Source organism: Molossus molossus, unplaced genomic scaffold (assembly GCF_014108415.1).
Source record: "Molossus molossus isolate mMolMol1 unplaced genomic scaffold, mMolMol1.p scaffold_m16_p_4, whole genome shotgun sequence".
NCBI lineage: Eukaryota > Metazoa > Chordata > Mammalia > Chiroptera > Molossidae > Molossus > Molossus molossus.
This window is the reverse complement of record NW_023425377.1, coordinates 76,492,369-76,520,094: the sequence shown is the minus strand read 5'-3', so window position 1 is coordinate 76,520,094 and position 27,726 is coordinate 76,492,369. Positions and strand designations below refer to the sequence as shown.

At 45.8% G+C, this 27,726-nt stretch overlaps 1 protein-coding gene across 2 annotated transcripts in view; it reads left to right on the top strand.

The window, feature by feature from the left end:
• VAV1 (vav guanine nucleotide exchange factor 1) overlaps positions 1-27,726 on the top strand; it is a 63,545-nt gene that overhangs the window by 12,316 nt on the left and 23,503 nt on the right. For both annotated transcript variants that reach the window (XM_036282090.1, XM_036282089.1), the window contains exons 2-6: positions 25,663-25,779; positions 26,243-26,301; positions 26,424-26,492; positions 26,673-26,781; positions 26,874-26,969. In XM_036282090.1, the coding sequence (XP_036137983.1) occupies positions 25,663-25,779; positions 26,243-26,301; positions 26,424-26,492; positions 26,673-26,781; positions 26,874-26,969 (450 nt within the window). The remainder of the gene's footprint in view (positions 1-25,662; positions 25,780-26,242; positions 26,302-26,423; positions 26,493-26,672; positions 26,782-26,873; positions 26,970-27,726) is intronic.

Genomic DNA, 27,726 nt, shown 5'->3' with positions numbered 1-27,726 from the left:
GGCTGGTTCCCTGTAATTGTTTATATGTATTAGGTAGAGTTGCTATGTCTCCTAGGCTTCGTAGGGTGGCCTATTATTGTAGGTATCCTGTAGGATCCAGTGGCACAGCCTCCCTGATCACTCCAACTGGACCCTCAAGGTGAACCCCTAAGTGTGGACTGTACACCCTTCTGTTGTAATTGAGTCTTGATTGCTGTTGGCACATCAATGGGAGGTATTTACTCAGGCTGATCAGCTGCAAGGACTGGCTGTGCCCACTGACCTCTGGCCTCTGACTACCTTGGAGGATCAGCTATGTAGGGGCCACCACACAGAGCAAGACTTACTTCATCAGGACTCTGGTACCCAGAGTCTGCTCATTGAGTGTGTCGCTTGTGGTGGTGGTTGGGTGGTGATATTTTGATGTGTCTAAAGCTGTCCACTGGGTGTGTTGGCTCTGGGGCAAGATGAGCCACTGCCTGTGTTCTACCCGGGGACACCTGGCATAAGCTACAAAGTGATCTGCAGATGGCTGCTTTTTGTGCTGGGCTTGGAGGTGCCCAGGAAAAGCCAAGCTGTGAACCAAGGCTGGCTGCTTCGAGAGGTATGGGACTCACTGACACCAGATGCTGCTTGTTTGAGAGATTTTAGGAAACTGAAGCAGGATCCAAGACAGGCTAATCCTATGGTAAAGCTTTTGGAAACAGCTGGGTGGGCCTGACTGTTGGGTGGGGTGGGGCCTTAGGGAATCATCAGGGCGGGGCAAACAGTGTGAGCCAGGCTGCTAGAGTTTCAGATATGGCACTGTCTGCTGCCCAAGGGAAGGGCTCTCCAAAGGAACATCAGCCTCCACCAGCACACCCGTGCAGGAGGAAGCCACCTCTCCAGCCCTCGTCCTGAGGCCAAACAGCTCAGTTCTTCCCTGTATGTCTCTGGCTGCCTGCAAGCTGCCTCCCCTCTGAGCTTAGAGGGAGCAAATTAAGAGGAGCTGCCTGGGGCTCCACCAGCCTCAACCTCAGTTCCCGCTGGTTTTTACTGCCTCAGGGAGGATCTTCACAGCTGAGGTACCCTCCTGATTTTTATCCACCACACGTGGGTGTGGGACCAGCCTGTCCGTGCCTCCACCCCTCCTACCAGTCTTGGTTTGGCTGCTTCTTTGATTTCATAGTTGTAGGACTTCATTCAGCTCGATTTCAGGCAGTTCTGAATGATGGTTGTGTTGTAGTTTTGTTGTAATTTTGATGTGGTTGTGGGAGGAGGTGATACCTCGCTACCTATGCCACCATCTTGTGTCACTCCAGCCAGTTAAATGTTATCTTAATTTTGCTCAGCCAGTGTGGCTCAGTGGTTGAGTGTGGACCCATGCACTAAGAGGTCGCCAGTTTGATTCCCGGTCAGAGCAGTGCCCAGGTTGCGGCCTGATTACCATGAGGGGCACGAAGGAGGAAGCCAATCAATGTTTCTATCTCTCTCCTTCTCCCTTCTTCTCTCTCTAATATCAATAAAAAAATTTTTTTTTAAATAAAATAAAATGTTATACTAATTTCACAGATGAGTAATGGAAACATGGGGAGTTTAAGTTGCCAGTGTGAATAAGTGGCTATGCTGGGATTTGAACCCAAGTGTCCAGGCCCCCAAAACTTGTGACCATATACACTATATAAATACTACCTCTTTGAGGGGACATATGAGCCTTTCAGGTGGTTATGGAGATAGTCTTGTATTCAGATTTCTGGTTCTCCCAGTCAGGGTTCAGCCAGGAAGGCAGAAATAATTTTAGGTTTCCCAAACAGAGAGATTTTAATTCAGAGAATTGCCTAATGGGGGAGGGGGAAGCTGAGAAGACAGATGGGGAATACTAAGAGAGGAGCCACTGGACGGCTGGAATAATAGAAGGAAGGGGTGTGACCAGAATTTAATGAGAACTAGAACCTGGGCCCTGGCCGGTTTGGCTCAGCGGTTAGAGCGTCGGCCTGCGGTCCAGAGAGACCCTGGTTCGGTTCCCGCTAAGGGTACATACCTTGGTTGCAGTTTGTCCCCGGCCCTGGTTGGGGTGTGTGGATGGCAGCCACTCGATGTGTACCTTTCACGTCGATGTTTCTCTCTCTCTCTCTCCCTCCCACTTTATCTCAACAAAAAATGGAAAAATGTCCTTGGGTGAGGATAAAAAAAAGATAATGAGAACCTGGAGCAACAGCTGTCTTCAGGGAACTGAGACCATGGTACAGACAATATGCTGCTAGAATAGGCAGAGCAAGAGAGGGAGAAATACCCTGGCGTCTCTATTCTTCCCGCCCTCTGATCTCCTGACTGGGCCTCCCACTGGCTGAACCTACCTGGAGGCTATGTTGCAAAGAAGCCTGGAAAATGTAGTTCCCTTTGCCACAGAGCAAAGCAGAGGAAGGGTGCAGAATGGATCTGAGAGCAAGCAGGCCAGTCCAGATCCTCTTTCGTAGGACTCCTTGTCATGGGCCACTAGCACACAGCTAATGAGCCATCCTCCATACAACCCATCAGCGATCTGCCTACCAAAATTTCGTCCCTGGTTTCCCCAAGTTGACTGTAGAGCAGGCTGCATCAAAGGACAATGTTTCCAGAACCACTTTGGGGTGGCTGTCTTGTGCCTGTCTGCCCTGGGGACCTAGAATGACTCCCAGATGGGCACAGGATCCAAGCATCCCAAGAGATGTGGGTCTGTTACTTTCAGTCTGATCTATGATTGAGCATGGGACTAGAGAAGTTGGAGAAAATGCTTTAAAAGGTACCAACCATTTGTGCTTCTCTTGCAGGGATTCTGGGAGATATGGCAGAATGATTGGATGTTTAGGGTGACAACCACTTGCCCTTTTGATTACATGGCCTGTTTTGATAAAGAAGCCCCTGAGGCCACCCTTGATTCACTCCCTCTGACTCCCCCTTTCTTACTCCAATTTCTTCAGACACACCAGGCAGGGTCCAGCCTCAGGACCTTTGCACTGACTGTTCCCTCTGCCTGGAATGCTGTCCCTCTTGACACACAACCTGGATCTTTTCCTCCCTTAAGCATTAACTCAATGTCACTCTTTTCAATGAGGCTTCTTGGACCTCCTTATTTAGAATTACACCCCTTCCTGGCACTCCCCACCCCCTCTTCCTACTTATTTTTGTCTCTTAACACCACCTTCTAACAAACTATATTCAGATTCATGTAACGCATTGCCTCCTTCTGCCAGAATGTCATCCTCAGCAGGGCAGGATGTGCACTTCTTTTGTTCACAGCTGTATCTGCAGCACTCGGATGAGTGTCTGGAGCATAGTAGATGCTCAATAACTATTTATTGACTACATAAAGGTGGTTGAATGATCAGCACCCCTCACATGCTGTCCCCTCTGCCTGGAACACTTTCACCCCTCACAGTCCTAAGATTTATTCAGACAGAAAGAGCACATATTTGTCTCTAATTTAGTATGTTTTATCAAGGGTAGGAACAAAAATTGACAGGAGAGTACTTTTGCATTCTTGACCAATGATGATTTGCATCATTCCTTCTTTCCCACCCTACCATCCCCTAAAAGCTCCTCCAAAGCCCCTAGCTTTAGGGGAAAGACACAACAGGTACCTGGTCTCCCACTGACTTTTTATTTATTTAAACTTCATTGTTAAAAGTACTACAGATGTGCTGTCTCCCCCCCTCCTCCCTGTTCCTGCCCTCACCCCCCCCCCCTTCACTGCAGCATTGTCTGTGTCCATTGGTTAGCATCTATGCACATAGGGTCTTTGGTTTATCTCCTCCTGCCCCCCTCCCCCTCCCTCTGAGGTTTGTAGTCTGTTCTCTACTTCCATGTCTCTGGATCTATTTTGTTCATTATATTCCACAAATAAGTGAATTTATGTGGTATTTGTCTTTCTCTGGCCCACTGGCTATTTAAAAAACAGCTTTATTAACATACAATACATGATTTAGTTAAAATACATAGTTTGATCAATTGTGATGTGTGAAACCAGCCCCACCAGCCCCATGCAAGAGAGTGAACATATCATCCTCCAAAGTTCCCTTCTACCCTTTTGAACCCCCCACCCCCAAAAATAAGTAAATAAAAAGAAAGAAAGGGGGGGAGACAGCACATCTGTAATACTTTTAACAATGAAGTTTAAATAAATAAAAAGTCAGTGGGAGACCAGGTACCTGTTGTGTCTTTCCCCTAAAGCTAGGGGCTTTGGAGGAGCTTTTAGGGGATGGTAGGGTGGGAAAGAAGGAATGATGCAAATAAAAAAAAAAAAAAGAAAGAAAGCCCCGGCCGGTTTGGCTCAGCAGTTAGAACGTAGGCCTGCAGACCAATGAGTTGCAGGTTTGATTCTGGTCAAGGGCAAATACCTCGGCTGCGGTTCATCCCCAGCCCTGGCCGGGGTTATACAGGAGGCAACCAATCGATGTCTCTCTCACATCAATGTTTTTCTCTCTCTCTCTCTCCCTCCCTCCTTCCCACTCTGTTTGAAGATAAATAGAAAAATATCCTGGGGTGAGGATTAAGAAAAAAACAAATTTCTCCCACCCCTCTTGGTGCCCCTGCCTGCCATCCCCAGGCAACTGCTTTGGGCCACTATAGATGTGTATGCATCTTCCAGAGTTTTATGTAATTGTATGTAATTGGGTAGTCATTTTATTTTATCCTCACCTGAGGACATTTTTCCATTTTTTGTTCAGATAGAGTGGGAGGGAGGGAGGGAGAGAGAGAGAGACATCAACGTGAAAGGGACATATCGAGTGGCTGCCACCCACACAACCCAACCAGAGCCAGGGACAAACTGCAACCGAGGTACACGCCCTTAGCAGGAACCGAACCCGGGTCTCTCTGGACCACAGACAGACGCTCTAACCACTGAACAAACTGGCCAGGACCAGAGTTTTATGTAATTGGAACTGTCAACGTAAAAAACGTTCAAACCTTAGGAATGAAGAATTTTGTGAGTTTATTTGAGCCAAACTGTCGACAAATGCCAAGAAGCAAAACCTCAATAGATTGAGATAATGCTCCGGAGCATGGCAGGTGTGCACCTTAATTTATATGTCACAATTAAAAGAGAAGGCATAGCGGGTCACATGAAATCCACTGGTATAGATCAGGGAGGGGGGAGAAAACAAAGGGAGGAAATCTCTGGGATTGGATAAAATGTAAAATGATGGACACATCTTTCTTTCATAAACATGGGTACAGGATAGTTAACAGTCAACAATTAACATGATAATAACAATGAGGGGATTTGTGTTTCCACCTGGTGCATAGATTGTGCCCTAAGTGGTCTGGAAAAAAGGAAGTTTCCCCACATTCCAAAGGTATGTTTTCTTAGATGCAAAAAGAGAACAGAGTCTGTTAAGGTGAAAATTGACCTTTGTTAGGGAAGATGCCGGCCTAAGATATGACTACCTGCCATAAACTGCTTTTAGTTAAAAGTTCAAATTTCAGACCATCCTTTGTGGGTACTTTAGGTCTTTGGTCTTTGAGTTTGCAAGGCTGTCACATAGGCCTTGCCTGAGCTTGTCAGGTTAGCATGTGGCCCCTTTGCGTCCACAGAATGATACAGTATTTTGCTTTTTAAGTGTAGTTCTTTCACTTGGCTTAATTCTTTTGCAATTCATCATATTTGTTTATCAGTTCTTCAGTCCTTATTATCAGTCTGTTCTGCAGATGTAACACAGATTGTCCTCTCTTAATGCTCTGCACCTGCTAACAACCTATATTCATATGCGTATGGTATGTTGCTTATGTCCTTCTGCTAGAATAACAATCTGGCAGGGGCAGAGATCTGTGCCTCTTTTGCTCACAATTGTATCCTCAGCACTTGGACCACTGCCTGGATGAAGCACAGTAGATACTCAATAACTACTTGTTGAATCCATGAAGGGGTGGTTGTGTTATAGGCAGTTAGACAGACACGAGCCGAGCAAGGATGATGGGCCATGTGCAGAAACCCACCTGGGCAGAAAGCCCCGGTTGCCTAGCTAGAGGCAATACTGGGAAAACAAGGACCTCGGTCCCAGCGTAACCTTCCTGCCTTAGCATACCGCTGGTCATGTGGTTTAGACCCCCTGAGTTTTCCTCCCTAGAGATAACATCTAGGCCTCAGTTGCATTTCAGTTCCAGGGCCAAAAAGGCAGCAAAACCAAAGTGACACCATGGCTGCTGCAGGACCAGCTGCACTGACCAGACTTCCCCTGAAAGAGCACACCTGGAAAGCTGATGAATATTCTATTGAGACCCTCCCCTGAGAACTCCCCTAAGATTCCCACCTGCAAGAGAGAAATACTTACCCTCAACACAAAAGACCCAGTACTCCCTCTCTTCCAGGGGAGCATGGCTGAGCCATTCCCTTCCCCCTGCTTTCCTCTAAGGGACCCCCTGAGACTTGCAACCAGGGGAGCAATGGGCAGCAGCAGCTTGTCCCAGGCTAACCCACTGAACCTGGTTCCAAGGCCACCTTTCCTGTGACTTCTCAGTGAGCACAGCGGCCCAGTCTAGGCTCTCCTGTTGCTTCTTCTATGCCCTTCCTTGTTTCACTGTCCTAAGTTTGTTTTTGCTACAACCAATAAATTCTTGCTTGCTTTGCTGCACTGTGTCTCTTGATTGAAATCTTTCTTTCAAGAAGACAAGACCCAAGGTCTCATTGTCTCACCTGTAACAGTTGGATGCTCAGAGTTCCCTCACATGCTGTTCCTTCTGCCTGGAACACTCCCCATTCTGTTGATGGACCCTTGGGTTGCTCCCACATTTTGGCTCTCACAGAGAAAGTTGCGGGAACATCTGTGTGCCGGTCTCCACATGAACATTTGCTTTCAGTTCTCTTGGGTAAGAGACCAGGCTACAAGGTAATGCACGTTTAACTTTTTAAGAAACTGCCACCCCGCTTTTTCTAAAGTGCTTGCATCATCTAGTATCCCACCAGAAGTGTGCCAGGGTTGCCTGGAATGCTCCTCCTCTTGGCTTTGCCATCTCTTAATCCTCGGCTTTAGTAGGCACATCTCCCGTTGAACTAGATCCCAGGGCCCTCTGTGCTTTTATGCACACTCCCTCACCACAGTGTGATATCTGCGGAGTGTCTGTCTCCCCACTAGACTATAGAATCTGTGAGCACAGGGTTCTGTCTTGGCTACCACCAGGTCCAGAGTTTGGCACACAGTAGGCACTCAATACATGCTTATTGAAGGAATGTACGACCCTGCCAAGTGGGCCAAATGCTGGAGGGGGGATTCATTTGCTTGGTGTTTTCATTCCCAATGTGAACGTGAGGAAACTGAGGCACTAGAAGGTGCAAAAGACCTGTCCAGGTTTCTGCAGTTTGCAGTGGCTGGGCCGGGAGTCTGTTGAGACTCTTTTGACTGACATAGAGATGTTGGGTGTGTACTGGGGTAGGCGGCGAGGGGAGAAGAGAGAGAGGCTGGTACAGGGAGGGTTTTGAAGACCAGGGTGAGGAGTTGATGCTTTGCTCCTCTGCTTACAGGTTTTGAGAAGTGTGCACAGCACACCCACCCTCTCTGGTCTGCAAGATGAATTCTTGCAGCTTCAAGATTAAGGGGCTGCAAGGGCTGAAGGCAGAGAGCCCCCCTTTCTCTGTCTCCCCAGCAAGCCCTGGTAACAGGCATTTCCTGTTTCCGGCCGCTCCCTGGGGTGGGGGGGGGGGTGGGGGAGCTGATTGCAGCGGTGTGCTCAGCTCTGGGTCCCTTCTCCCACTCCCTGCTGCAGCCACCAAAAGGGGTCTGTCCCTGCACACTGGTTTCCTGAAGGGCAGTGAACTAGCTAATGTTTCCAGCTCTTTCTTTGTTTGGGATGGAGGCTATGCTGATGGGGGAACTCCAGCAAGGGGAAGTGCCAGCGTGCTGATTTGCATGTGGGTAAGATGCTGAACTCTGGTACTCTGGTGGGAACAGGAGAGGAGCTGAAGGGGTTGCTCTCCAGTAAGGAGGAAATGTCCTCATACACCCCACTTATGTTTGTTTGAAGGGTCTCCTGTCCTTTGCCACCTTCTCCCATGCCACAGGTACTGGGAAGTTCTTCTGGTGATCTAACTTCAGTCACTCCAGCTGTCTGAGGTAGCCCCTTTCTTCAGCTGGCCCAGCTCCAGTCCAGAGGGCTGATGAGTCATACCCCCTTCCCCCCTCTGAAGTGTCACATGACTGGGGAAGGAGTCTCAAGGCTCAGCTGATCTCCCTGAGGTCTGGAAGGAACTTCCTCCCCCAGGCCAGATGAGACCATCTGTTCTGTTGCCCTTGGTGCCTGCAAGCCCTGTTCGGAGTCAGCCCATGACCCCACAAAGGCTGCTGGGCTGGAGAGTGGTTAATGTGGTTCTTGTCACATGCTGAACTCTCCATTATGGTCCCATGTGGCACCAGGAGAGGCCTGGTGTGGTTCAAAGAGAAAATGGTGCAGTGGTTAGGGACATGGCCTGCGAGCCCAGAAAGCTGGTGTGTGGCTTCTCATTCCTACCTCTGTGGCCTCTGGTAGGTAATGTCTCCTCTATGAGCCTCAGTTGTCTCATCTGTCAAATAGGGATTCATTTGTCCATTCACCAACTTTTATTGAGCATCTATTACGTGCCAGTCATTGTACTAAGTGCTGAGGTCACAGCAGTGAACAAAATACAGAGAGAATCTGCTGTTGTGCAGTGATACTCTAGCGTGTAGGGGAGGGTGGCTGGAGGACAGACAGACTATAACAAAATAAGTGACAGGTACAGTGCTCCAGACAGTAAGTTGCATGGGGAAAAAAATAAAGCAGAAAAGGAGGTTGGGGAGTGCTGTGTGCATGCATGTGTGTTTTAGAGTCCTTCTAGAGTCCTTGGGAAGGTCTCATTGAGAAGTGACATTTCATCAAAGGTGTGAAAGACACAAGGAATGGAGGCACCAGGTTAATTATGGGTCTAGCAGTAGGAAACAGCTAGTGCAGAAGTCCTAGGGCTGGGTTATCCCTGACATGTAGCAATAGCGAGGAGACCATGTCGCTGGAGTGGAGTAAGCAAGGTGGAGAGAGGGACTGATGGGGACAGCTTGGGCAGTGCCTGCAGGCTGTTGGTAGATCTTGGGGCTGCATATGGGTGGGAGGGAAGTCCTGGGAGAGTTTTGACAATATTGTTCTGCCTACTGTATTGAAAATAAATTATAGGATTTCAGGGACAGGAGCAAGGAGTCTAGCGAGGAGGTCAGTGCAGTAATCGGGTGAGCAGTGATGGTGGCAGTGGACATAGAGAGAGGGGTGGGATTCTGGATGTATTTGAAGGTGGAACTGACAGGATTTGCTGATGGGTTGGAAGTGGTGTGATAGAGAAATAGAAGAGTCCGGGCAACTCTAACATTTTGGGTCCAAATAACTGGAAGGACAGATATTATTAGAACCTGCCTCCAATATCTTGGTAGTAACTCTGTTGGGAGAATTAAAACTCTGCACGTCAGACTCTTTGTATAAGGTTTGGAAAAGGATAAGTTCTCAGTAAAAGGTGCCTCCTCCCAACAAGTGCTGGGGGTGGTGATCATGATGGTGATACTGCAGATGGTGATGATGAGGATGATGATGATGGTAAAGGTGATAATAACAGTGATGTGATAATCATGACAGTGGTGATGGTAATGATGGCAATAATTGTGGGGATACTAATAATGATCATTTTCAGGTATTGAGGGCTCACACCATACCAAGCCCTTTACATGTATTATTGTACTGAATCATAACAACAGGACACAGTAGGCATTATGATGGTCCCCGTTGGGTACGTGAGAAAACAAAGAGGGGAGGTGACTGGTCATAAGACATAGAGGTAGGAGGATCTTTCTGTGTCTTTTTGTTTTTGATTTTTTGTTTTAAAGTGTTTTTTTTCTTATTTATTTTAGAGAGAGAGGAAGGGAAAGGGAGAGAGAGAGAGACAGAAACATCGATGAGAAAGAACATCGACTGGCCGCCTCCTGCATGACCCCACTGGGGGTTTGGCCCACAACCTGAGCATGTGCCCTGACCGGGAATCGAACCAGCGACCTCTTGGTGCATGGGTTGACGCTCATCTACTGAGCCACACCAGCCAAGTTCTTTCCGTGTCCTTTTGGATTAGGAGCTAGTGGGTGTTTTGTTCTCTGTCCTGTTCCCAATCTTCCCACCCCAGGACCTACCCTGCTGAGTCCAGGAGCTAAAGGGAGCAGGTCGGAGGGATAGCTCTGGAGTTTAGTGATGGTCACACCAAAGGTGCTATGACCCTAGTCAGGAGTGAATTTGCTGGTGGGAGAAACGTGTCTGGACCTCCTTCCACTTGCTGTCCTGCCCCAATACCTCAGGAAAGCTCTCCCTGATCCCATACTTCTCACCTGGACTCTGTGAAATCTCAGTTTCTTGGAGCATTTGTGTGGCAGTCATTCTTGCAGTGGACATAATGTGAAGCTCTGGGAGAGGAGCGGGTAGGGCAGACGGAGGAGAATTGTGCAGGACTCTAGCCGATATGGTGGGAGCCCCATCCTTAAGTTCTTAGCCTGCTCTGGGGTCACCTACAGAGGGTTCCTGATGGTCCCCAGAGTCTCTGACTGAGAACACTCTCTGGCTGTAGGAAGATGCTCAGCCTGCACAGGGCAGCCTAGAAGTGCTGGGAAGTTAACCTGAGAGGCACCCATAATCGAGCTGGAGGGGAGATGAGGGATCAATATCATGGCGTTCTTGTTTCTCAGAGGGGATGATTCTGGGCAATGTCTACCTCATCTCCCATAGGTCCTCCGAGGATCAGGCTGCAGTTGACAGCAGCAGGTCCTAATGAGCAGCTCCTGGGTTGTTTTCCTTCTCCTCATCCCACTGCCCTGCTTCCCTGAATCCTTCTTGGATCACCTCCTAGATATACTACGTGTACCCCAAATCCTTTTCAGGGGCTTCTTCCAGGCACTCAACTAGAATAGGGATGCAACCTTAGCATGCTGTTCAAATTGTAACATAAGTAACACCCAGACAACTGTAACCTTGTGCAAAGACAAACATGAGGGTAATGTATGTAATGTTAATTACCACTGGTGGCATCAGTTACTACAGGTGGCTATACCACAAAGAACATCACTCACACTCTGGTGAAGGCCGTTCGTTCTCCCCTTGGTTCTTTTTTAATCCTCACCAGAGGACATTTTTGCATTTATCTTCAGGTAGAGTGGGAGGGAGAGAAGGGGGAAGAGAGAGAGAGAAACATTGATGTGAGAGACACATTGACAGGTTGCCACCCACACGACCCCAACCGGGGCAGGGGACAAACTGCAACGAAGGTACGTGCCCTTAGCAGGAACTGAACCCGGGACTCTCTGGTCTGCAGGCCGATGCTCCAACTGAGCCAAACCAGCCAGGGCCTCCCTCTTGGTTCTTTTTCAGCCTTCTCATTTCTCCGTGGGGTTCAGCTCTATTGTCATATATTCTTCCTAACGTGAAATCTTTCACATACACACGAGGATCTGGAAGGCACATAGGAAATGTTTAAAGAAAAATAAAATGAGCCCTGGCCGGTTTGGCTCAGCAGTTAGAGCGTTGGCCTGTGAACCAGAGAGACCCGGGTTCAGTTCCCGCTGAGGGCATGTACCTCGGTTACAGTTTGTCCCCGCCCCAGTTGGGGTCGTGTGGGTGGCAAGCCACTCGATGTGTCTCTCTCACGTTGATGGTTCTCTCTCTCTCTTCTGCCCTCTCTCCCTCCCACTCCATCTGAAGATAAATGCAAAAATATCCTTGGGTGAGGATTAAAAAAAAAAAGAATAAAATGAGCAATGCACCCATCACTCCAGTGAAGAATTGGAACATTACCATTTTTTGGGAATCCTTAAAACAGTGTTTTTCAAGCTTTTTTGACTCCAATTATAGTAAGAAATGCATTTTTTCCCATGACTCCCCAGCCCACAAGAACACATGCAACAGAAATGAAAAATTTTCATCCCTACCTCTTTTACATGGAAAACATTGCAACATATTTTATTCCATTCTAGTGGTAACTGCTAAGCTCCTTCTGGGACCTGCTGATGGTTCATGATCCATGGTTTGGAAAACAGCCTTAGAAGTCCCTTTTTGCCCTTCCTTGATTACACACCCTTTCCTCCCCCTCCCTTCCCTTCCCCCAACCCCCCAAAGCAGCCAATATCTTGAACTTTTGGGCAATGACTTCCTTGATATTTTTTATAGTTTTGCTATATGTGTAACTCTAAACATTTTACTGCTTAATTTTGTCAATGCCTGTACTTGATATAAATGGAATTATATGTATGAAGATTGTTTATTTATTTAACAGTATGTTCTTGAAATTTATCCATATTTATGTCTAAGGCTGTAGTTTATACTTTTGTAACACTGTATTGTATTCCCCTGTATGAATTACCCCATTTTGTCTATTCATTCCACTCTTGATGGATATTTGGGGTGTTTGCATTTCAGGACTTATATTCGTTAACTATAGCTATGTAACAAATTACCCCAAGATTTAAGAGAAAATAAAACATTTATTGTCTCATACAATTTCTAAGGATCAAGAATCAGGGAATGGGGAGGATTCAGCAAGGTAACAATGGCCTCTGCCAGCACTTCTGTCTGGGAGAACGCTGCCCCTCCAGCCCTCGCCCTGAAGCCAGACAATTCAGTTCCTCCCCTACCCCCCCTGTGCCTTTCAAGCTGCTGCCCCAGCATTGGAGCTAAAAGTGAGTGAGTCTCTCAGCAAGTAAGTCTATGCGCAGGCCCTTTAAGAGAAACACCGGGGACTCCAGAAACCCTCCATCTCACTCAGCCTCAATCTTCACTGGTTTTCACAGCCAGAAGTTATGGGGACTTCTCTTCTAGGCTCTAGAACCCTGGTCTGGGGGGCCTGATGTGGGTCTGGGACCCCTCACTCTTCAGGAAGGACCTGTGTAGCCGAGATATTCCTTCTGGCGTTTATCCACCATACGAGGGTGTGGAACCAGCCTGTTCTGTCTCTGCCCCTCCTACCAGTCTGGACATGGCTTCTTTTTATGTCCTTAGTTATAGGGCTTCTGTTCAGCTAGTCTTCAGGCAGTTCTTTTTTTTTTTTTATCTTCACCCGAGGACATTTTTCCATTTTTTGTTTAGATAGAGTGGGGGGAACAGAGAGAGAGAGAAACATTGACGTGAAAGGGACACATCGAGTGGCTGCCACCCACACAACCCAACCAGGGCTGGGGACAAACTGCAACCGAGGTTCGTGCCCTTAGCGGGAACCAAACCCGGGTCTCTCTGGATCGCAGGCCAACACTCTAACCACTGAGCCAAACCGGCCAGGGCTCTTCAGGCAGTTCTGCATGATGCCTGTTCTGTAGTTAGTTGTCATTTTGAAGTGGTCATGGGAGAAGGCAAGTACAGCATTCACCTATGCTGCTGCCCTGACCGGAAGCCCTAAAATGCCTTTTTCAGTGTTAAAATTTCAGACTTTAATTTGAGAATTCTCTGGAGGTCTACCCTATTTCCTCCCAGAGCCAAATATGCGTCAGAATTAAGTGGGGCACCAGGTAAAATGCGGATCCCTGGCTTCCCCACCACTCTAACCAAATCAGGATCTTCAGGGTCTGGAATCTTGGAATCTGCATTTTCAACAAATGCCCCCAGGTGGTTCTAGTGCACAGTGAACTTTGGAGCTGGCCAGCCCAGCCTCTGCCCCTGTGTAGTCGCTGGGATGTACCACCCGTACAGCCTTTAAATTCTCACCTGCTCACACACAGGGAAACAAAGGACAGAAAACTTGCAGTCTTTTTTTTCCCCATTGATTTTAGAGAGAGGAAGGGGGGGGGGGGAGAGTGAGATCAGTCAGTTGCCTCCCACAGGTGTCCCAACCTGGGATCATATCCACAACCTGGGAACCTGGGTATGTGCCCTGACTGGGAACTGAACCTGCAACATTCTGGTATACAGGACAACGCTCAAACCAACTGAGCCACACAGTCCAGGGCTACAGTCATTTTTTTTAATCCTCATCTAAGGATAGAGTAGAAAGGGAGGGAAGGAGAGGGAGAGAAACATTAATGTGAGAGAGACACATCGATTGTTTACCTCCACCACACTCCCCAACTGGCTGGGGATCAAACCTGCAACCCAGGTACATGCCCTTGACCGGGAATCGAACCCAAGACCCTTTGGTGTGTGGGCCAACGCTCTATCCATTGAGCCACACTAGCCAGGGATGCAGTCATTTTTAAGTTCAGAATTTATAACCCTTTTTCCTGCTTTTACTAAATTCTTCCTAGATTTTAGAGTCTCCTTGCTTACTTGTACCTACCTGCTCTTACTGGCACCTGCCCTTTGCTGCCTTCCTGGCCTTTTAATGTGGGGGTTTCACAGATAGAAATATTCAGGCACTAAACTTAGACCCCTGGTTGCCTCCTCTTCCTTTCCTGCCCTCCATGCTTCCACCCTCTGGGTGTTTGGTTTTATTTTCATTTAGTTTAAAAATATCTATACATTTGGAAAGCTCTCTATGCTAAGAACTGGAGTTACTCCCCATGCTTTGTTGCTTTCTTAAATATGTTTTTATTGATTTTAGAGAAAGAGGAAAGGAGAGAGAGAGAGAGAAACATCACTGTGAGAGAAACATTGATCAGCTGCCTCCTGCACACACCTGGACCAGGGTTGGAGCCTGAAGCCTGGGCATGTGCCCTGACCGGGAATCGAACCGGAGACCAGGTTGGGACAGTGCTCAACCAACTGAGCCACACTGGCCAGGGCCCCATGCTTCTCTATGAAGTGTATCATAAATGTCACTCATTCCATGTATAAACATTTGGGGGTAGGAGGTAAGACTAAAAATCTGGGAACAGCTTTGCTGGATGGTTCTGGCTCAGGGTATCGCAAGAGGTTCCTCAAGGTGCTGGGCTGGGCTGCCACCATCATCAGGAGTTTAGAGATGGAAGGTTAGTTTTCAGGATGGCTTTTTCTCCTTTAGACAGAAGACATCAGTCCTTGCCTTGTGGGCCTCTTCATAGAGCTGCTCGCAACATGGCTTCACCCAGGGTAGGGGGGGAGAGAGGCAACACTGCTTTAATGGACCTTTGAGTCCCACACTGTCATTCCCATCTAATTCTATTTATGAGAAGCAAGTCACAGTACTGCCCACACTCCACTGGAAGCAGAAGTACAATGGAATGAATATTAGGAGGTGGGGATCACTGGGCCATCTTTGTTGTTGTTTTCTGTTTATTGATTTTAGAGAGAGAAAGAAGGAGAGAAAGAGAGACAGAACATCGATTTGTTGTTCCACTTATTTATGCATTCATTGGTTGATTCTTGTATATTCCCTGACCAGGGATCAAACTCAACCTTGGCATATTGGGACTATGATCTAACCAACTGGACTACCTGGCCAGGGTACTGGGGCCATCTTGAAAGTTGGCTACTATGGGATTCCTTTTATTTATTTTTTCCTTTATTGATTTTAGAGAGAGAAGAAGGGAGAGGGAGATAGAACTAGAAACATTAATGAGAGAGAACATTGACTGGCCGCCTCCTGCATGCTCCCTGCTGGGGATTTGGCCCACAACCTAGGCATGTGCCCTGACTGGGAATCGAACCCGGCGACCTCTTGGTGCCTGGCAGTGCTCAACCACTGAGCCACACTGGCCAGGCCTACCATGGGATTCTTAAAGCATTCCTGCTGTGGAAATCCTTGTACACATCTCTTGGCTCATATGCAAGTGTTTTTTTTATCATTTAAACCTAGGACTTTTAGGGTCAGAGGGTAGATCATGCCAAACTGTTTCCAGAGTTTTTAAACCAATCACCCTCAAAGAAGTAGTGTATGTTTCTGGGATCCTGCCTCTTTGCCAGTACTTGGCATTTGCCTGACTTAAAACTTTTTGCATACCAGGTGGGCGGAAAATTATATTTGTGATTGTAATTAGCATTTTAAAAATAATTTTTGAGGTTGATTGTCTTTTCACGTGTTTGGGGGCAGTTGTAATTCCTCTTCAGTGAAACACCTGTTCACGTCTTGCCCAGTTTCTGATTGAATTGTCTCGAGTCATTAGGAGTTCTTTGTATATTTTGGGTACAAAGGTGTAACAAATATCCAATAGCACTTTGTAGCTTGTCGTTTTTCCTCTCTTCATGATGCTTTCTGATGAATAGAACTTTATTTTCATGTAGTCAAATCTTTCCCTTTATGATTTGGGCTTTCTGTGTATTATTTCAGAATCCCCCCCAATTCCGAGGTCATACAGTTGTTCTCCTAAATTGTCTTCTAAAAGTCTTGCCTTTAACCTGGCCAGGTTGTTCAGTGGTTAGAGTGTTGGCCCAGTGAACCAAAGGGTTGTGGGTTTGAGTCCCAGTCAAAGGCTCAAGGGTTGCAGGTTCGATCCCCAGCACTAGTCAGGGCGCATGCAGGAGGCAACCAAATGATGTCTCTCTCATATTGATGTTTCTCTCTCTCCTCCTCCTCCCTCTGTCCCTCCCTTCCACTCTCTCTAAATATCAGTGGAAAAATATCCTCAGGTGAGGATTAAAAAAAAAAAGTAAAACGTCTTGCCTTTAGCATTGAAGTCTTTAATCTATCTGGATTGATTTTAATTTTGAGGAGGATATGAGGTAGGATTTTGATTTAATTTTTTTTTTTCTCTTATGGATAACCAGTTGGATCAACCATGATTATAAGGTAGTACCTCTTTTTACCTTGCATCTGTAGTACCTGCTCAATCATAAAATGCATTTTCATACCTGTGGTTTATTTCTGGGCCCTCTGGTAAGGGTTATTTGTCATTGCCCCTGTATTACTTACCTATTGTTGAGTAACAAGTTATTCTAAAACTTAACCATTATGCACATGAATGGTTTGCGTGGGGATTTCTGACACCAGCAGTCAGGTGTTGACTGGGGCTGGGGGGTGCACAGGCGGCTCCGTCCGCAGGACCTTGGTTCCCCTCCACATGGGCCTCTGCACGGGACAGACCGAGCGGCTTGCCACAGGGCAGCCGGCGAGTACCTCAAGGCCACAACGGAAGCCGCAATGCTTTTTATTCCTTAGCCTTGAATAGTAGCCACAAAGTGTTTCGCCTCCCCTACTCTTGTCAGTCACACAGGGCCAGTCTCGGTTCGGTGTGAGAGGGGATTACAAACAGGGCGTGAAATCTGGGGTTCGTGGGCCACAGGGACTATCTTGGAGGCTACTGCTATAATTATGGTGTTTTCATTACTGTAGATTTATGATAAGTTGATATCTGATAGGACTAGAACTCCCACTTTATTTTTTCTTTATAGAATTGTGTTGGCTATTTGTGACTGTGCTTTTCTTAAAAAAAAATTTTTTTTTTCTTTATTGATTTTAGAGAGAGAGAGGAAGGGAGAGGGAGAGAGATAGAAACATGGATGAGAGAGAATATCGATTGGCCGCCTCCTGCATGCTCCCCACTGGGAATATGGCCCACAACCTGGTCATGTGCCCTTACCAGGAATTGAACTGCAATCTCTTTATAAGTTCAGGCTCAATCACTGAGCCATACTGGCTGGGCTGACTCTGTGCTTTTCTACACAAATTTTTACATTCATATGTCAAGTTCAATGAAAAACCCAATAAACTTAATAAAAACAAAGCAAACTATCTAAATCCTTAAACCTCAAAATGAATGAATATGATCTGGCTTAGAATAAATCTTATTTAAAAACACTTTGGAATTTTATTTTAAACAATCTTTTTTAGTTTAAAAATTTTTTATTCCCCTTTATTGATTTCTACAGAGAGAGGAAGTGAGAGGGAGAGAGAGATAGAAACATCAATGAGAGAGAACTTCCATCAACCGCCTTCTGCATGACCCCTACTGAGGATTGGGTCCACAACCTGGGCATGTGTCCTGACGGGGAATTGAACCGGCGACCTCATGGTGCATGGGTCAACGCTCAACCACTGAGCCTCACCGGCTGGACCATTTTGGGATTTTAATTGAAGTTGCACTGAACCTGTAGCTCAGTTTTGGAGAGGGTTGAAAGTTTTTCAGTATTGAGTCTTTTCTAGATAAAAATTAGTATATATTTCACTCTGTTTATTTGGATCTTCTTTTGTCTCTCAAAAGCATTTTATAATTTTCTGCATAAAGGATTTGTACTTTTTGTTAGATCTGCTGGAGATTACTAGTTTTTGTATTTGTTTGTTTTACTTCTTTTTAAATATATATTTTTCTTTATTGATATTTAGAGGGAGAGGAAGGGAGAAGGAGAAAGAGATAGAAACATCAATGAGATAACATTGATCGGCGGCCTCCTGTATGCCCCCCACTGGGGATTTGGCCCACAACCTGAGAATCGAACCAGCGACCTCTTGGTGCATGGGTCGACGCTCAACCACTGAACCACACCTGGCTAGGCTGTTTTACTTTTTTTAAAAAATCTTCACCAGAGGACATTTTTTCATCTTTTGTTCAGATAGAGATAGAGTGGGAGGGAGAGAGAGGAAGAAAGAGAGATTGAGAGAGAGAAACATCGACATGAAAGGGACACATCGAGTGGTTGCCACCCGCACAACCCAACTAGGGCCAGGGACAAACTGCAACTGAGGTACATGCCCTTAGCGGGAACCGAACCTGGGTCTCTCTGGATCACAGGCTGACGCTCTAACCACTGAGCGAAACCAGCCAGGGCTGTTTTACTTTTTTTTAGGCAATGGTAACTGGTATCCTTTAAAAACCAAAGTTCAATTTTCATACAGCAAAACGTGCAAGTCTTCAGTTTACTGTTCAGTCAGTTCCAGCACATCTACCCTTGTGCAACCCACACCCTTAGCGACACACAGAGCGTTTCCATCACTTGTGGGATTTCTAAGTCAATCTCCACCACCCTCCCCACCCCAGAGGCAACCACTGATCTGATTTCTATCGCTGTAGGTTAGTCTGTTTATTCTAGGATTTTGCATGTGTTAGCTTTAAAATAAAAAGCATTTTCTGATGGATTGTTGCTGATGTACGAACACAGTAAACTTGGTGTGTTGATATTATACTCAGTCACATTACAAAATTATTTTGTTTATTTCCTTTATTGATTTTTGAGAGAGAGCAGAAGTTAGAAGAAGAGACAGAAACGTCGATGAGAGAGAACATTGATGAAAGAGAACATGGATTGGTTGCCTCCAGCGACCTCTTGGTGTATGGGTTGATACTCAACCACTGAGCCACACTGGGCGGGCCTATTTTTTATTTTTTAAATAGTTTTTTACTTTTCAATTATACTTGGCATACAATATTATATTAGTTTCAGGTGTACAGCATAGTGGTTAGACATTCAATAACTTATGTAGTGTTCACCATGGTGAGTCTTACACCCACCTGCACCATACATAGTCATTACAGTATTATTGACTATTTTCCCTGTGCTGTACTTTACATTCCTGTGACTGTTTTGTAACTGCCAATTTGTACTTCGTTTTTGTTGTTGTTAATCCTCATTTGAGGATATATTTTTTTTTCATTGATTTTGGATAGAGTGGGAGGGAGAGAGAGAGAGAGAAACATTGATGTGAGAGAGACACATCGATTGGTTGCCTCCAGCATGACCCTGACTGGGGTCAGGGATTGAACCTGCAGCCCAGGTACATGCCCTTGACTGGAATCAAACCCGCTACCCTTTGGTTCGTGGACTGATGCTCTAATTGCTGAGGCAAACTGGCCAGGGCTAATTTGTACTTCTTAATCCCTTCACCTTTTTCACCCAGTCCCCCAACCCCCCTTCTCTCTGGCAACCATCAATCAATCTGTTCTCTTTATCTATGGGGTTATTTCTCTTTTGTTTGTTCATTTATTTTGTTTTCTTAGATTCTACATATAAGTGAAATCATATGGTGTTTGTCTTTCTCTGACTTATTTTACTTAGCATAATAGCTAAATTATTTTAGTAATGCTAGTTATCTATTTACATTCCTTTGGGCTTTCTATGTTGACAGTCATATTATCTACAAAAATGACCGTCATATTTCTTTCTCAGTCTCGTCCTGCAGAGCAGGCAAAGGTCCTCAGTACACTGGTGAATAAAACAGTAACAGTAGGCACCCTTGGCTGGTTCTGATTTCACAGGGAATCCTCTTAACATTCCACTATTAAGTTTCTCTTTTTATTTAAAACAAAGGCTTAAGGTCTTTTTTTTTTTTTTTAATGTTTTTAAATAGATTTTTTTTAAATGTTTTTAAATTGAGAAGGGAGAGGGAGAGAGAAACATCAATCGGCTGCCTCCCGTAAGTACCCCGACTGGGGATTGAACATGTAACCTGGTATGTGCCCTGATTGGGAATTAAATTGGCGACTTTTAGGTGTATGGGATGACGCTCCAACCAACTGAGCCTCCTGGTCAGGGCAAGGCTTAAGGTTTTTTGAAGATGCTTTTTATCGGGTTACAGCAGTTTCTTTCATCTCTACTTTGCCAAGAGTGGTTTTTCCTCTTTCTTTCTTTATCAGGAATAGATGTTGAATTGCTGCTGTGACTCTTATGTGTCTCTTGCTGTGGCTAATCTCTGTTGACAGAGAGAGAACAGGATCCAGCCAGAATCTAATAACACCATTCATATCATTTATTTTACACTGGCTTTGGTTTACAGCCAATGATCCTAGTTTCTTTTGCTAATAGGATGCAAAGTTCTCTTCTTAAATACATCTGTTTAAGGTAAAGTTAATTCCAAGTCCATGCTCCGTGGAGAATGGTTAAGTCGACAGCATGTGGCAATAATCAGGAAGAATCTGAGGAGGGAATTGTGAGAGACACGACACAAGAAACAGCGTGTGTTCAGTTGACTCATATGTGCTGTTAAGGCCCAGGCTCGAAGTCATGCTGCCTGGACTTGCACCCTGGTTGTCTGGTCTGCCTCAGTTTTCTTATCTGTAAAGTGAGGGTAATAATAGTACTTACCTTGCAGGACTGTTGTGAGGATTCCATGTCATCTATCAATGGATCGAGAGAGAGAGACAGAGACAGAGAGAGACTCACAGAAGCAAAGGGTTCACTGGTGGTTGCCAGGGCAGGGTGGCGGCGACCTGAGGAGATGTGAAAGGGGACAAACTTGCAGTGATGGAGGATGATGCAGTCTAGAGATGTAACATCCAGGCATGGTGACTGTTCTTCATAACACTATTGATAGCACTGGACATGTGCTAAGAAAGTAGGCTTCAGGGGCATTTATCACACACACACATGGTGACTGTGTGCAATGATATGTGAATTAGCGCGACTGTAGTCATGTCACTGTGAATATCCAGACATCATGTTGTGCACCTTAAATATGTATAATTTTTATTTTAAAGTATATAAATTGGAAAAAAATATATAGATAGAGTACTGGGGGTTGAGCACATGACGGGTACTCATGTGAAGCAGAGAGATGCTGTGGTCCAGAAAGTCTTATCTAGATTCACAGCATCCTGGAGTTTAATTTCAGCTCTTCCACAGATTTCCTCTTGCTGTTAATAATCTTGGGTAGTTTTCCATCCTCCTCTGAGCCTGCTTCCTCATAGGAAAAATGGACATTAAAAACTCCCAGGGTTGCCTGGCTGGTGTGGTTCAGTACATTGAGCGTCGTCCCATGGACTGAGAGGTCCTGGTTTGATTCCTGGTCAGGGCACATGCGCAGGTTGTGGACTCCATCCCCAGTAGGGGGCATGCAGGAGGCAGCGATCGATGTTTCTCTCTCATGTTAATATTTCTGTCTCTCTAAAAAATCAATAAAAACATATTTAAAAAAAAAACACAAAAAACAGGGCTACCCTGGCTGGTTTGGGTCAGCGGTTAGAACATTGGCCCACAGACCAAAGGGTTGCAGGTTCAACTCTGGTCAAGGGCACATATCTTGGTTATGGTTTGATCCCCAGCCCTGGTTGAGGTTGTGCAGGAGGCAGCCAGTGGATGTGTCTCTCTCACATCGATGTTTCCCTCCCTCCCTCCCTCCCTCCCTCCCTCCCTCCCTCTCTATCTGAAAATCAATGAAAAAGTGTCCTTTAGTGAGGATTAAAAACAAACAAACAGGGTTGTCATGAGAACAGAATAAATCTGAGTGTCCAATCACAGGTATCAGACATTTAAAAGTATAAATGTTGTTATTGTAGAATCAAAGAATTGGGTTAGCAGAGATGTAGGAATCACCTGGAGAGCTTGCAAAAAGGCAGATTTTCAGGCCTCATTGCCTTCTACCCATTGAACATATTTACGGTGTGTCTATTACACTATTCTAGGTACTGGACATCCACCAAGAAGTGGAGCAGTGGCCCTGCCCTCCTAAAAGTGGCATTTTATTTTGGGGAGGTGAACAGGAAAGCACAATAGAGGGGATAGAAAATGAAAATGCCACAGTGGGAGAGGGTTGTGATTTAAAATAGAGTGCTCACAGGGGGCCTCGTGGAGAAGGTAACCTTTGAGCCATGACCTGAAGAAGGTGGCAAGGAACTCTGTGGACATCAGTGTGCCCGAGTGTGCCAGGGCTGCCACAGCAAAGTCCCCCAGACTGGGGGCTTCAACGACGGGATTTTTTTCTCACAGTTCTGGAGGCTGGAAGTCCAATTCAAGGCATAAGTGGATTTGGTTTCTTCTGAGGCTTCTCTTCTTGGCTTGCAGATGGCTACCTCCTCCCTGTGTCATCATGTGATTTTTCCTCTGTGTCCTAATCTCTTTTTATTAGGACACAAATCATAGTGGATTTAGAGCCCACCCTAGTGATGTCATTTTACCTCAATTACCTCTTTAAAGCCCCAATCCCCAAATACAGTACCACTCTGATGTCCTGGGGTTAGGATGTCAATATATGAATTTTGAGGGGACACAATTCATCCATAACACAGGGAAAAGTACATTCTAAGAAGTGGGCATTGAACTTGCTAGTGCAAAGGTCCTGGGGCAGAACTATGCCTGAAATATTGGAGGACTAGTGAGGAGGCCCATGTGGCTGGAGTGAAGTGAGCGAAGGGGAGAAAGAAAGGAGATGAGAGCAGAGAGGTGATGGGGGCAGGTTGTGCAGGGTCTTGTGGGCCTTGGGGAGAACTTAGGCTTTTACCCTGAGGGACTTGGGAGCCCTCTAGAGCTGTGGGCAGAAGAGAGACTGGACCTAACTCAGGTGTCCACAGACTGAGTACGTATAAGGGGAAAACACCTGGAAAATGAATTTTTTATTGAGATAATTTATATATCATAAAATTCATCTTTTATGATACAATTCAGTGGTCTTTAATATATTCACAAAAATGTACAGCCATCACTACTACCTAATTCCAGAACATTTTCATCACTCCCAAAAGAAACCCCATTCCTATTAGCAGTAACCCCCAATTCTCCCCTCCCCAGCCCCTGGAAACCACTAACCCATTTTCTGTCTCCGTGGAGTTGCCTGTTCTGGATTTCACATCAGTGGAATTACCCACTACGTGGACTTCGGTGTCTGACTTCTCTCACTGAGCATCATAATTTCATTGTAGCAAATGTTAGTGCTTCACTCCTTTTCATGGCAGAGTAATATTCATGTGGATTTGCCTATTCTGGACATTTCATATGAATGCAATCACACATTATTTGGCTTTGGGAGATACATTTTAACCAGCTCTCCTAATGAACCTGTTCCAGGAATCTTGGTCAACACTGACTTCATTGAGAGTGCTGGGGGCCATAGAAGAGGCCAGATCTGCAGGCTGGGGGAGGCTGTTGGTCAAGAGGTTGGTTAGAATTCTTTAGGATCTGAGAGACCTTAGAGAGCTGAGTGTATTGGACATTTGAATGAGCTGATATTGAGCAAATGCAAGGATGTGAGAGCTTGTTTATATCAGAGCCAAATAGCTCCAAACCAGCATGACATCCTGTATGTCTGACTGTGGATGTCTTTTGGTTGCAAGTCACAGCAACGAAACCAAAACTAGTGTAATCAAAATAGAAATATGTTTGGCTTAAGAAATGGAAAAGTTCAGGGGTATTTCATATAAATAGAAACATAATATGTGACTGACCATTTGTGTGGATCATGTTTTTGAAGGTATCCACTTTGTGTGTCAGTACTTTGCCCTTTTTTATGACTGAATAATATTCCACTGTATGGATATACTTTGTTTTATTTATCCATTTATCAGTGGTTTGTCATAGGTAAATTCATAGAGACAGAAAGCAAACTAGTAGTAGCCCTGGCTAGGTAGCTCAGTTGGTTAGAGCATCCTGATACACCAAGGTTGCAGGTTTGATCCCCAGTCAGGGCACATACAAGAATCAACCACTGAGTGGATAAATAAGTGAACAACCAATAGATCTTTCTCTTTCTTTCAAATTGAAAAACAAATAACAAATCAGAACTAGTGGTTGTCAGGGGAAGGGAGAATGGTGGGAATGGAAAGTAACTGCTTAATGGGTACAGGGGTGATAAAAATGTCTTGGAACTAGATGGAGTGACAGCTGCACAATATTGTGAATGTACTAAATGCCACTGTGGTGTACACTTCAGAATGGTTACTGGTTAAATTTTTTCAATGTAGGAAAATATATATAATACTGCTCTGGCCGGTTTGGCTTGGTTAGAACGTCGGCCTGCAGACCAGAGAGGCCCGGGTTTGGTTCCTGCTAAGGGCATATACTTCAGTTGCAGTTTGTCCCCAGCCCCTTTTGGGGTCATGCGAGTGGCAACCACTCAATGTGTCTCTCTCACGTCAATGTTTCTCTTTTTCTCTTCCTCTCTCTCTCCCTCCCGCTCTATCTGAAGATAAATGCAAAAATGTCCTTGAGTGAGGATAAAAAAATATATATAAAATATTTTATATATACATGGGTGAAGTGATATATATATTTTATAAATATAAATAAGATTTATATCAAATATATTAATAATATATAAATTAAATTATCATATTTATATATTTTGTTGTTGTTAATCCTCACCCAAGGATATTCTTTCCATTGCTTTTTAGAGAGTGGGAGGGAGGAAGACAGAGAGAGAGAGAGAGAGAGAGAGAGAAAGAAACATCAATGTGAGAGATATATCAGTTGGTTGCCTTTTGCACGCACCCTGACTCAGGCTGTAGCTCAAATCTGCAACCCAGGTATGTGCCTTTGACCAGGAGTTGAACCTGTGATCCTTTGGTGCAAGGGCTGACACTCTAACCACTGGACACCACCACCCAGGGTCATATTTATCATTTTAACCCTTTGTAAATGTACAATTCAATGGCATTAAATACATTCACATTGTTGTGTAACTGTCATTCCATCTCTAAAATTTTTTCATCATCTGAAACTGAAATGCTGTTCTCATTAAACACTGACTCCCCCTCCCTCTCCCCTGCCCCCTGGTTCCCACCATCTACTTTCTGTCTCTGTGGATCTGACTCCTCTAGGGACCTCATGTAAGTGGAATCACACAGTATTTTTCCTTATGTGTTTGGCTTATTTCACTGAGTATACTGTTTTCAAGATTCATCTATGTTGTAACATAAATCAAACTCTCATTCCTTTTTCATGGCTGAATAACATTCCATTATATGTATTATAACACATTTGGTTTACCAGTTAATGGTTAATTTTATGTTATGTAATTTCACCTCAATAAAAAAAGATTGAAGGGTAGTTCTGACTTCAGGTACAGCTTCATCGTCACCAGAAGAGGGTGCAGTTTACAGAGGGGGCTGTGCGTTACCACCCCCCCCCCCCCCACCCATTGCCAGTCTCCAAGTCAGACTGTGGGGCTCAGCTTCTCCCCTGTCCCATTATTTCCTGACCTCGTTTCTGTTCTGTCCACAGTTCCTGTGCCTTAAGAATATCCGTACCTTCTTGTCTACCTGCTGTGAGAAGTTTGGCCTCAAGAGGAGTGAGCTCTTTGAGGCTTTTGACCTCTTCGATGTGCAGGATTTTGGGAAGGTGAGCCCAAAGATTGGATTTCAGTTTATTTCCATGAACATCTGTCCCAGGCAGGCTAAGAGCTGTTAGGGGAAGGACCGATGTGCCGTACCAGGCCATCATCAAGTGCAAAGAGCCTGGTTTAGGATGTGCGGAATTGGGTTCGAGTCCCTGCTTCATCACTTGATGTGTGACCTCAGATATGTGGCCGTGCCAGTCTGAGTCCTAGGGAATGTCATCCTATCCTTTTTGAGTGGTTATGAGGATTAACTAGATCAACAGGACTAAGTGGTGGGTGCTCAGTTAAGGAACACTGGCATGCTGACATGGAGGAGTGGGAAGGTGGAGAAAATCTTGAATTAGGCTCCCAGAGGCATGGGGGTCTAACTTCTAGGTGTAGCCTCAGCTGTTTGGAGTCCAAAGCTGTGTTCTGGTATGTGGGTGAGTGAGGGGATTGCTGAGGAAAACACGGCCCTTGTCATAGGTCATCTACACCCTGTCCGCTCTGTCCTGGACCCCGATTGCCCAGAACAAGGGGATCATGTGAGTAACCATTGAGGTGACAGACAGCTTTGGGCTGACCCCATCCTCCCCATCCTTGAAATGCCCCTGCCCCTTCAACCTGGCCCTCAGGTCTCTGGCTCATACCATCCTGGTTTCCCCAGGCCCTTCCCCACTGAGGAGGAGAGTGTGGGGGATGAAGACATCTACAGTGGCCTGTCCGACCAGATTGAGTGAGTATCTGGGGCCAGGCCCTGCCCTGGGAGTCTGGGGGGACAAGACTGCCCTGGGGATCTGAGGGGGACATGATCCTGCCTTTGGGATCTGAGGGGATACCACTTTGATCTAGGATGGGTCTGAGGGGTCCCTGGCCTGGGGGCTCCCGTGGCCCTGCCTGACTCTGCATCCTGTAGTGACACAGTGGAGGAGGATGAGGACCTGTATGACTGTGTGGAGAACGAGGAGGCTGAGGGTGACGAGATCTACGAGGACCTCATGCGCACAGAGCCGGTGCCCATGCCAGTGTGTGGGGGCAAAGGGCCGGGCCTGGGTGGATGCATGGGTGGGAGGCAGCCCCGCATCCCCCAACACCAGCCTCTATTCTCTGCTCTCAGCCCAAGATGACAGAGTATGACAAACGGTGCTGCTGCCTGCGAGAGATCCAGCAGACGGAGGAGAAGTACACAGACACGCTGGGCTCCATCCAACAGGTGCGATGCTCCCACCCAGCCCCTACCAGGTGCATGCGTGGAGCGGGCCGACAGGTGTGTGTCCACCTGTCTGCGGCCTATGGGGCCGCCCTGAGAGGCCCCACTGTCCCCCTTGCTTTGTGTTTCTTTGTCTCTCTTCCTCCCTGATTTTCTATGTCTTTCACCCTCTCTTGTTTCTCTCTTTTTCTGTCTGTCTCTTTTTTCCCTCTGTGTATCCTTATCTCTGTCTGTCTCTATTATTGTCTTTGATTTTATATTTTCTTTATTTCCTTTGGACATTATTTTTATTTTTTAAATTTTATTTAATCCTGACCTGAGGATATTTTTCCATTGATTTTTTTATTTTTATTTTTAGCAGAGGGGGAGGGAGGGAGAGAAAGAAAGAAACTTTGATGTGAGAGACTCATCGATCGGTTGCCTCCCATGCGACCCTGACTGGGGCTGGGGATTGAACTGACAACCAAGGTATGTGTCCTTGACCAGGAAACGAACCCGAGGCTCTGGTCTGTGGGCCAAGGCTCTAACCGCTGAGCCAAACTGGTCAGGGCTAGCCATTGCTTTTTATAATAGCTTCATTGAGTTTTAATTGCTATGCCACCCATTTAACATACACAATTCACTGGCTTTAGGTATATACACAAAGTTGTGCAATCATCACCACCACCATTTAATTTTAGAATATTTTCATCATCCCCCAAAGAAACCGGATATTCCTTCTCCATCATCCGCTAAGTCCCCATCCTCCCCCAGCCCCTGG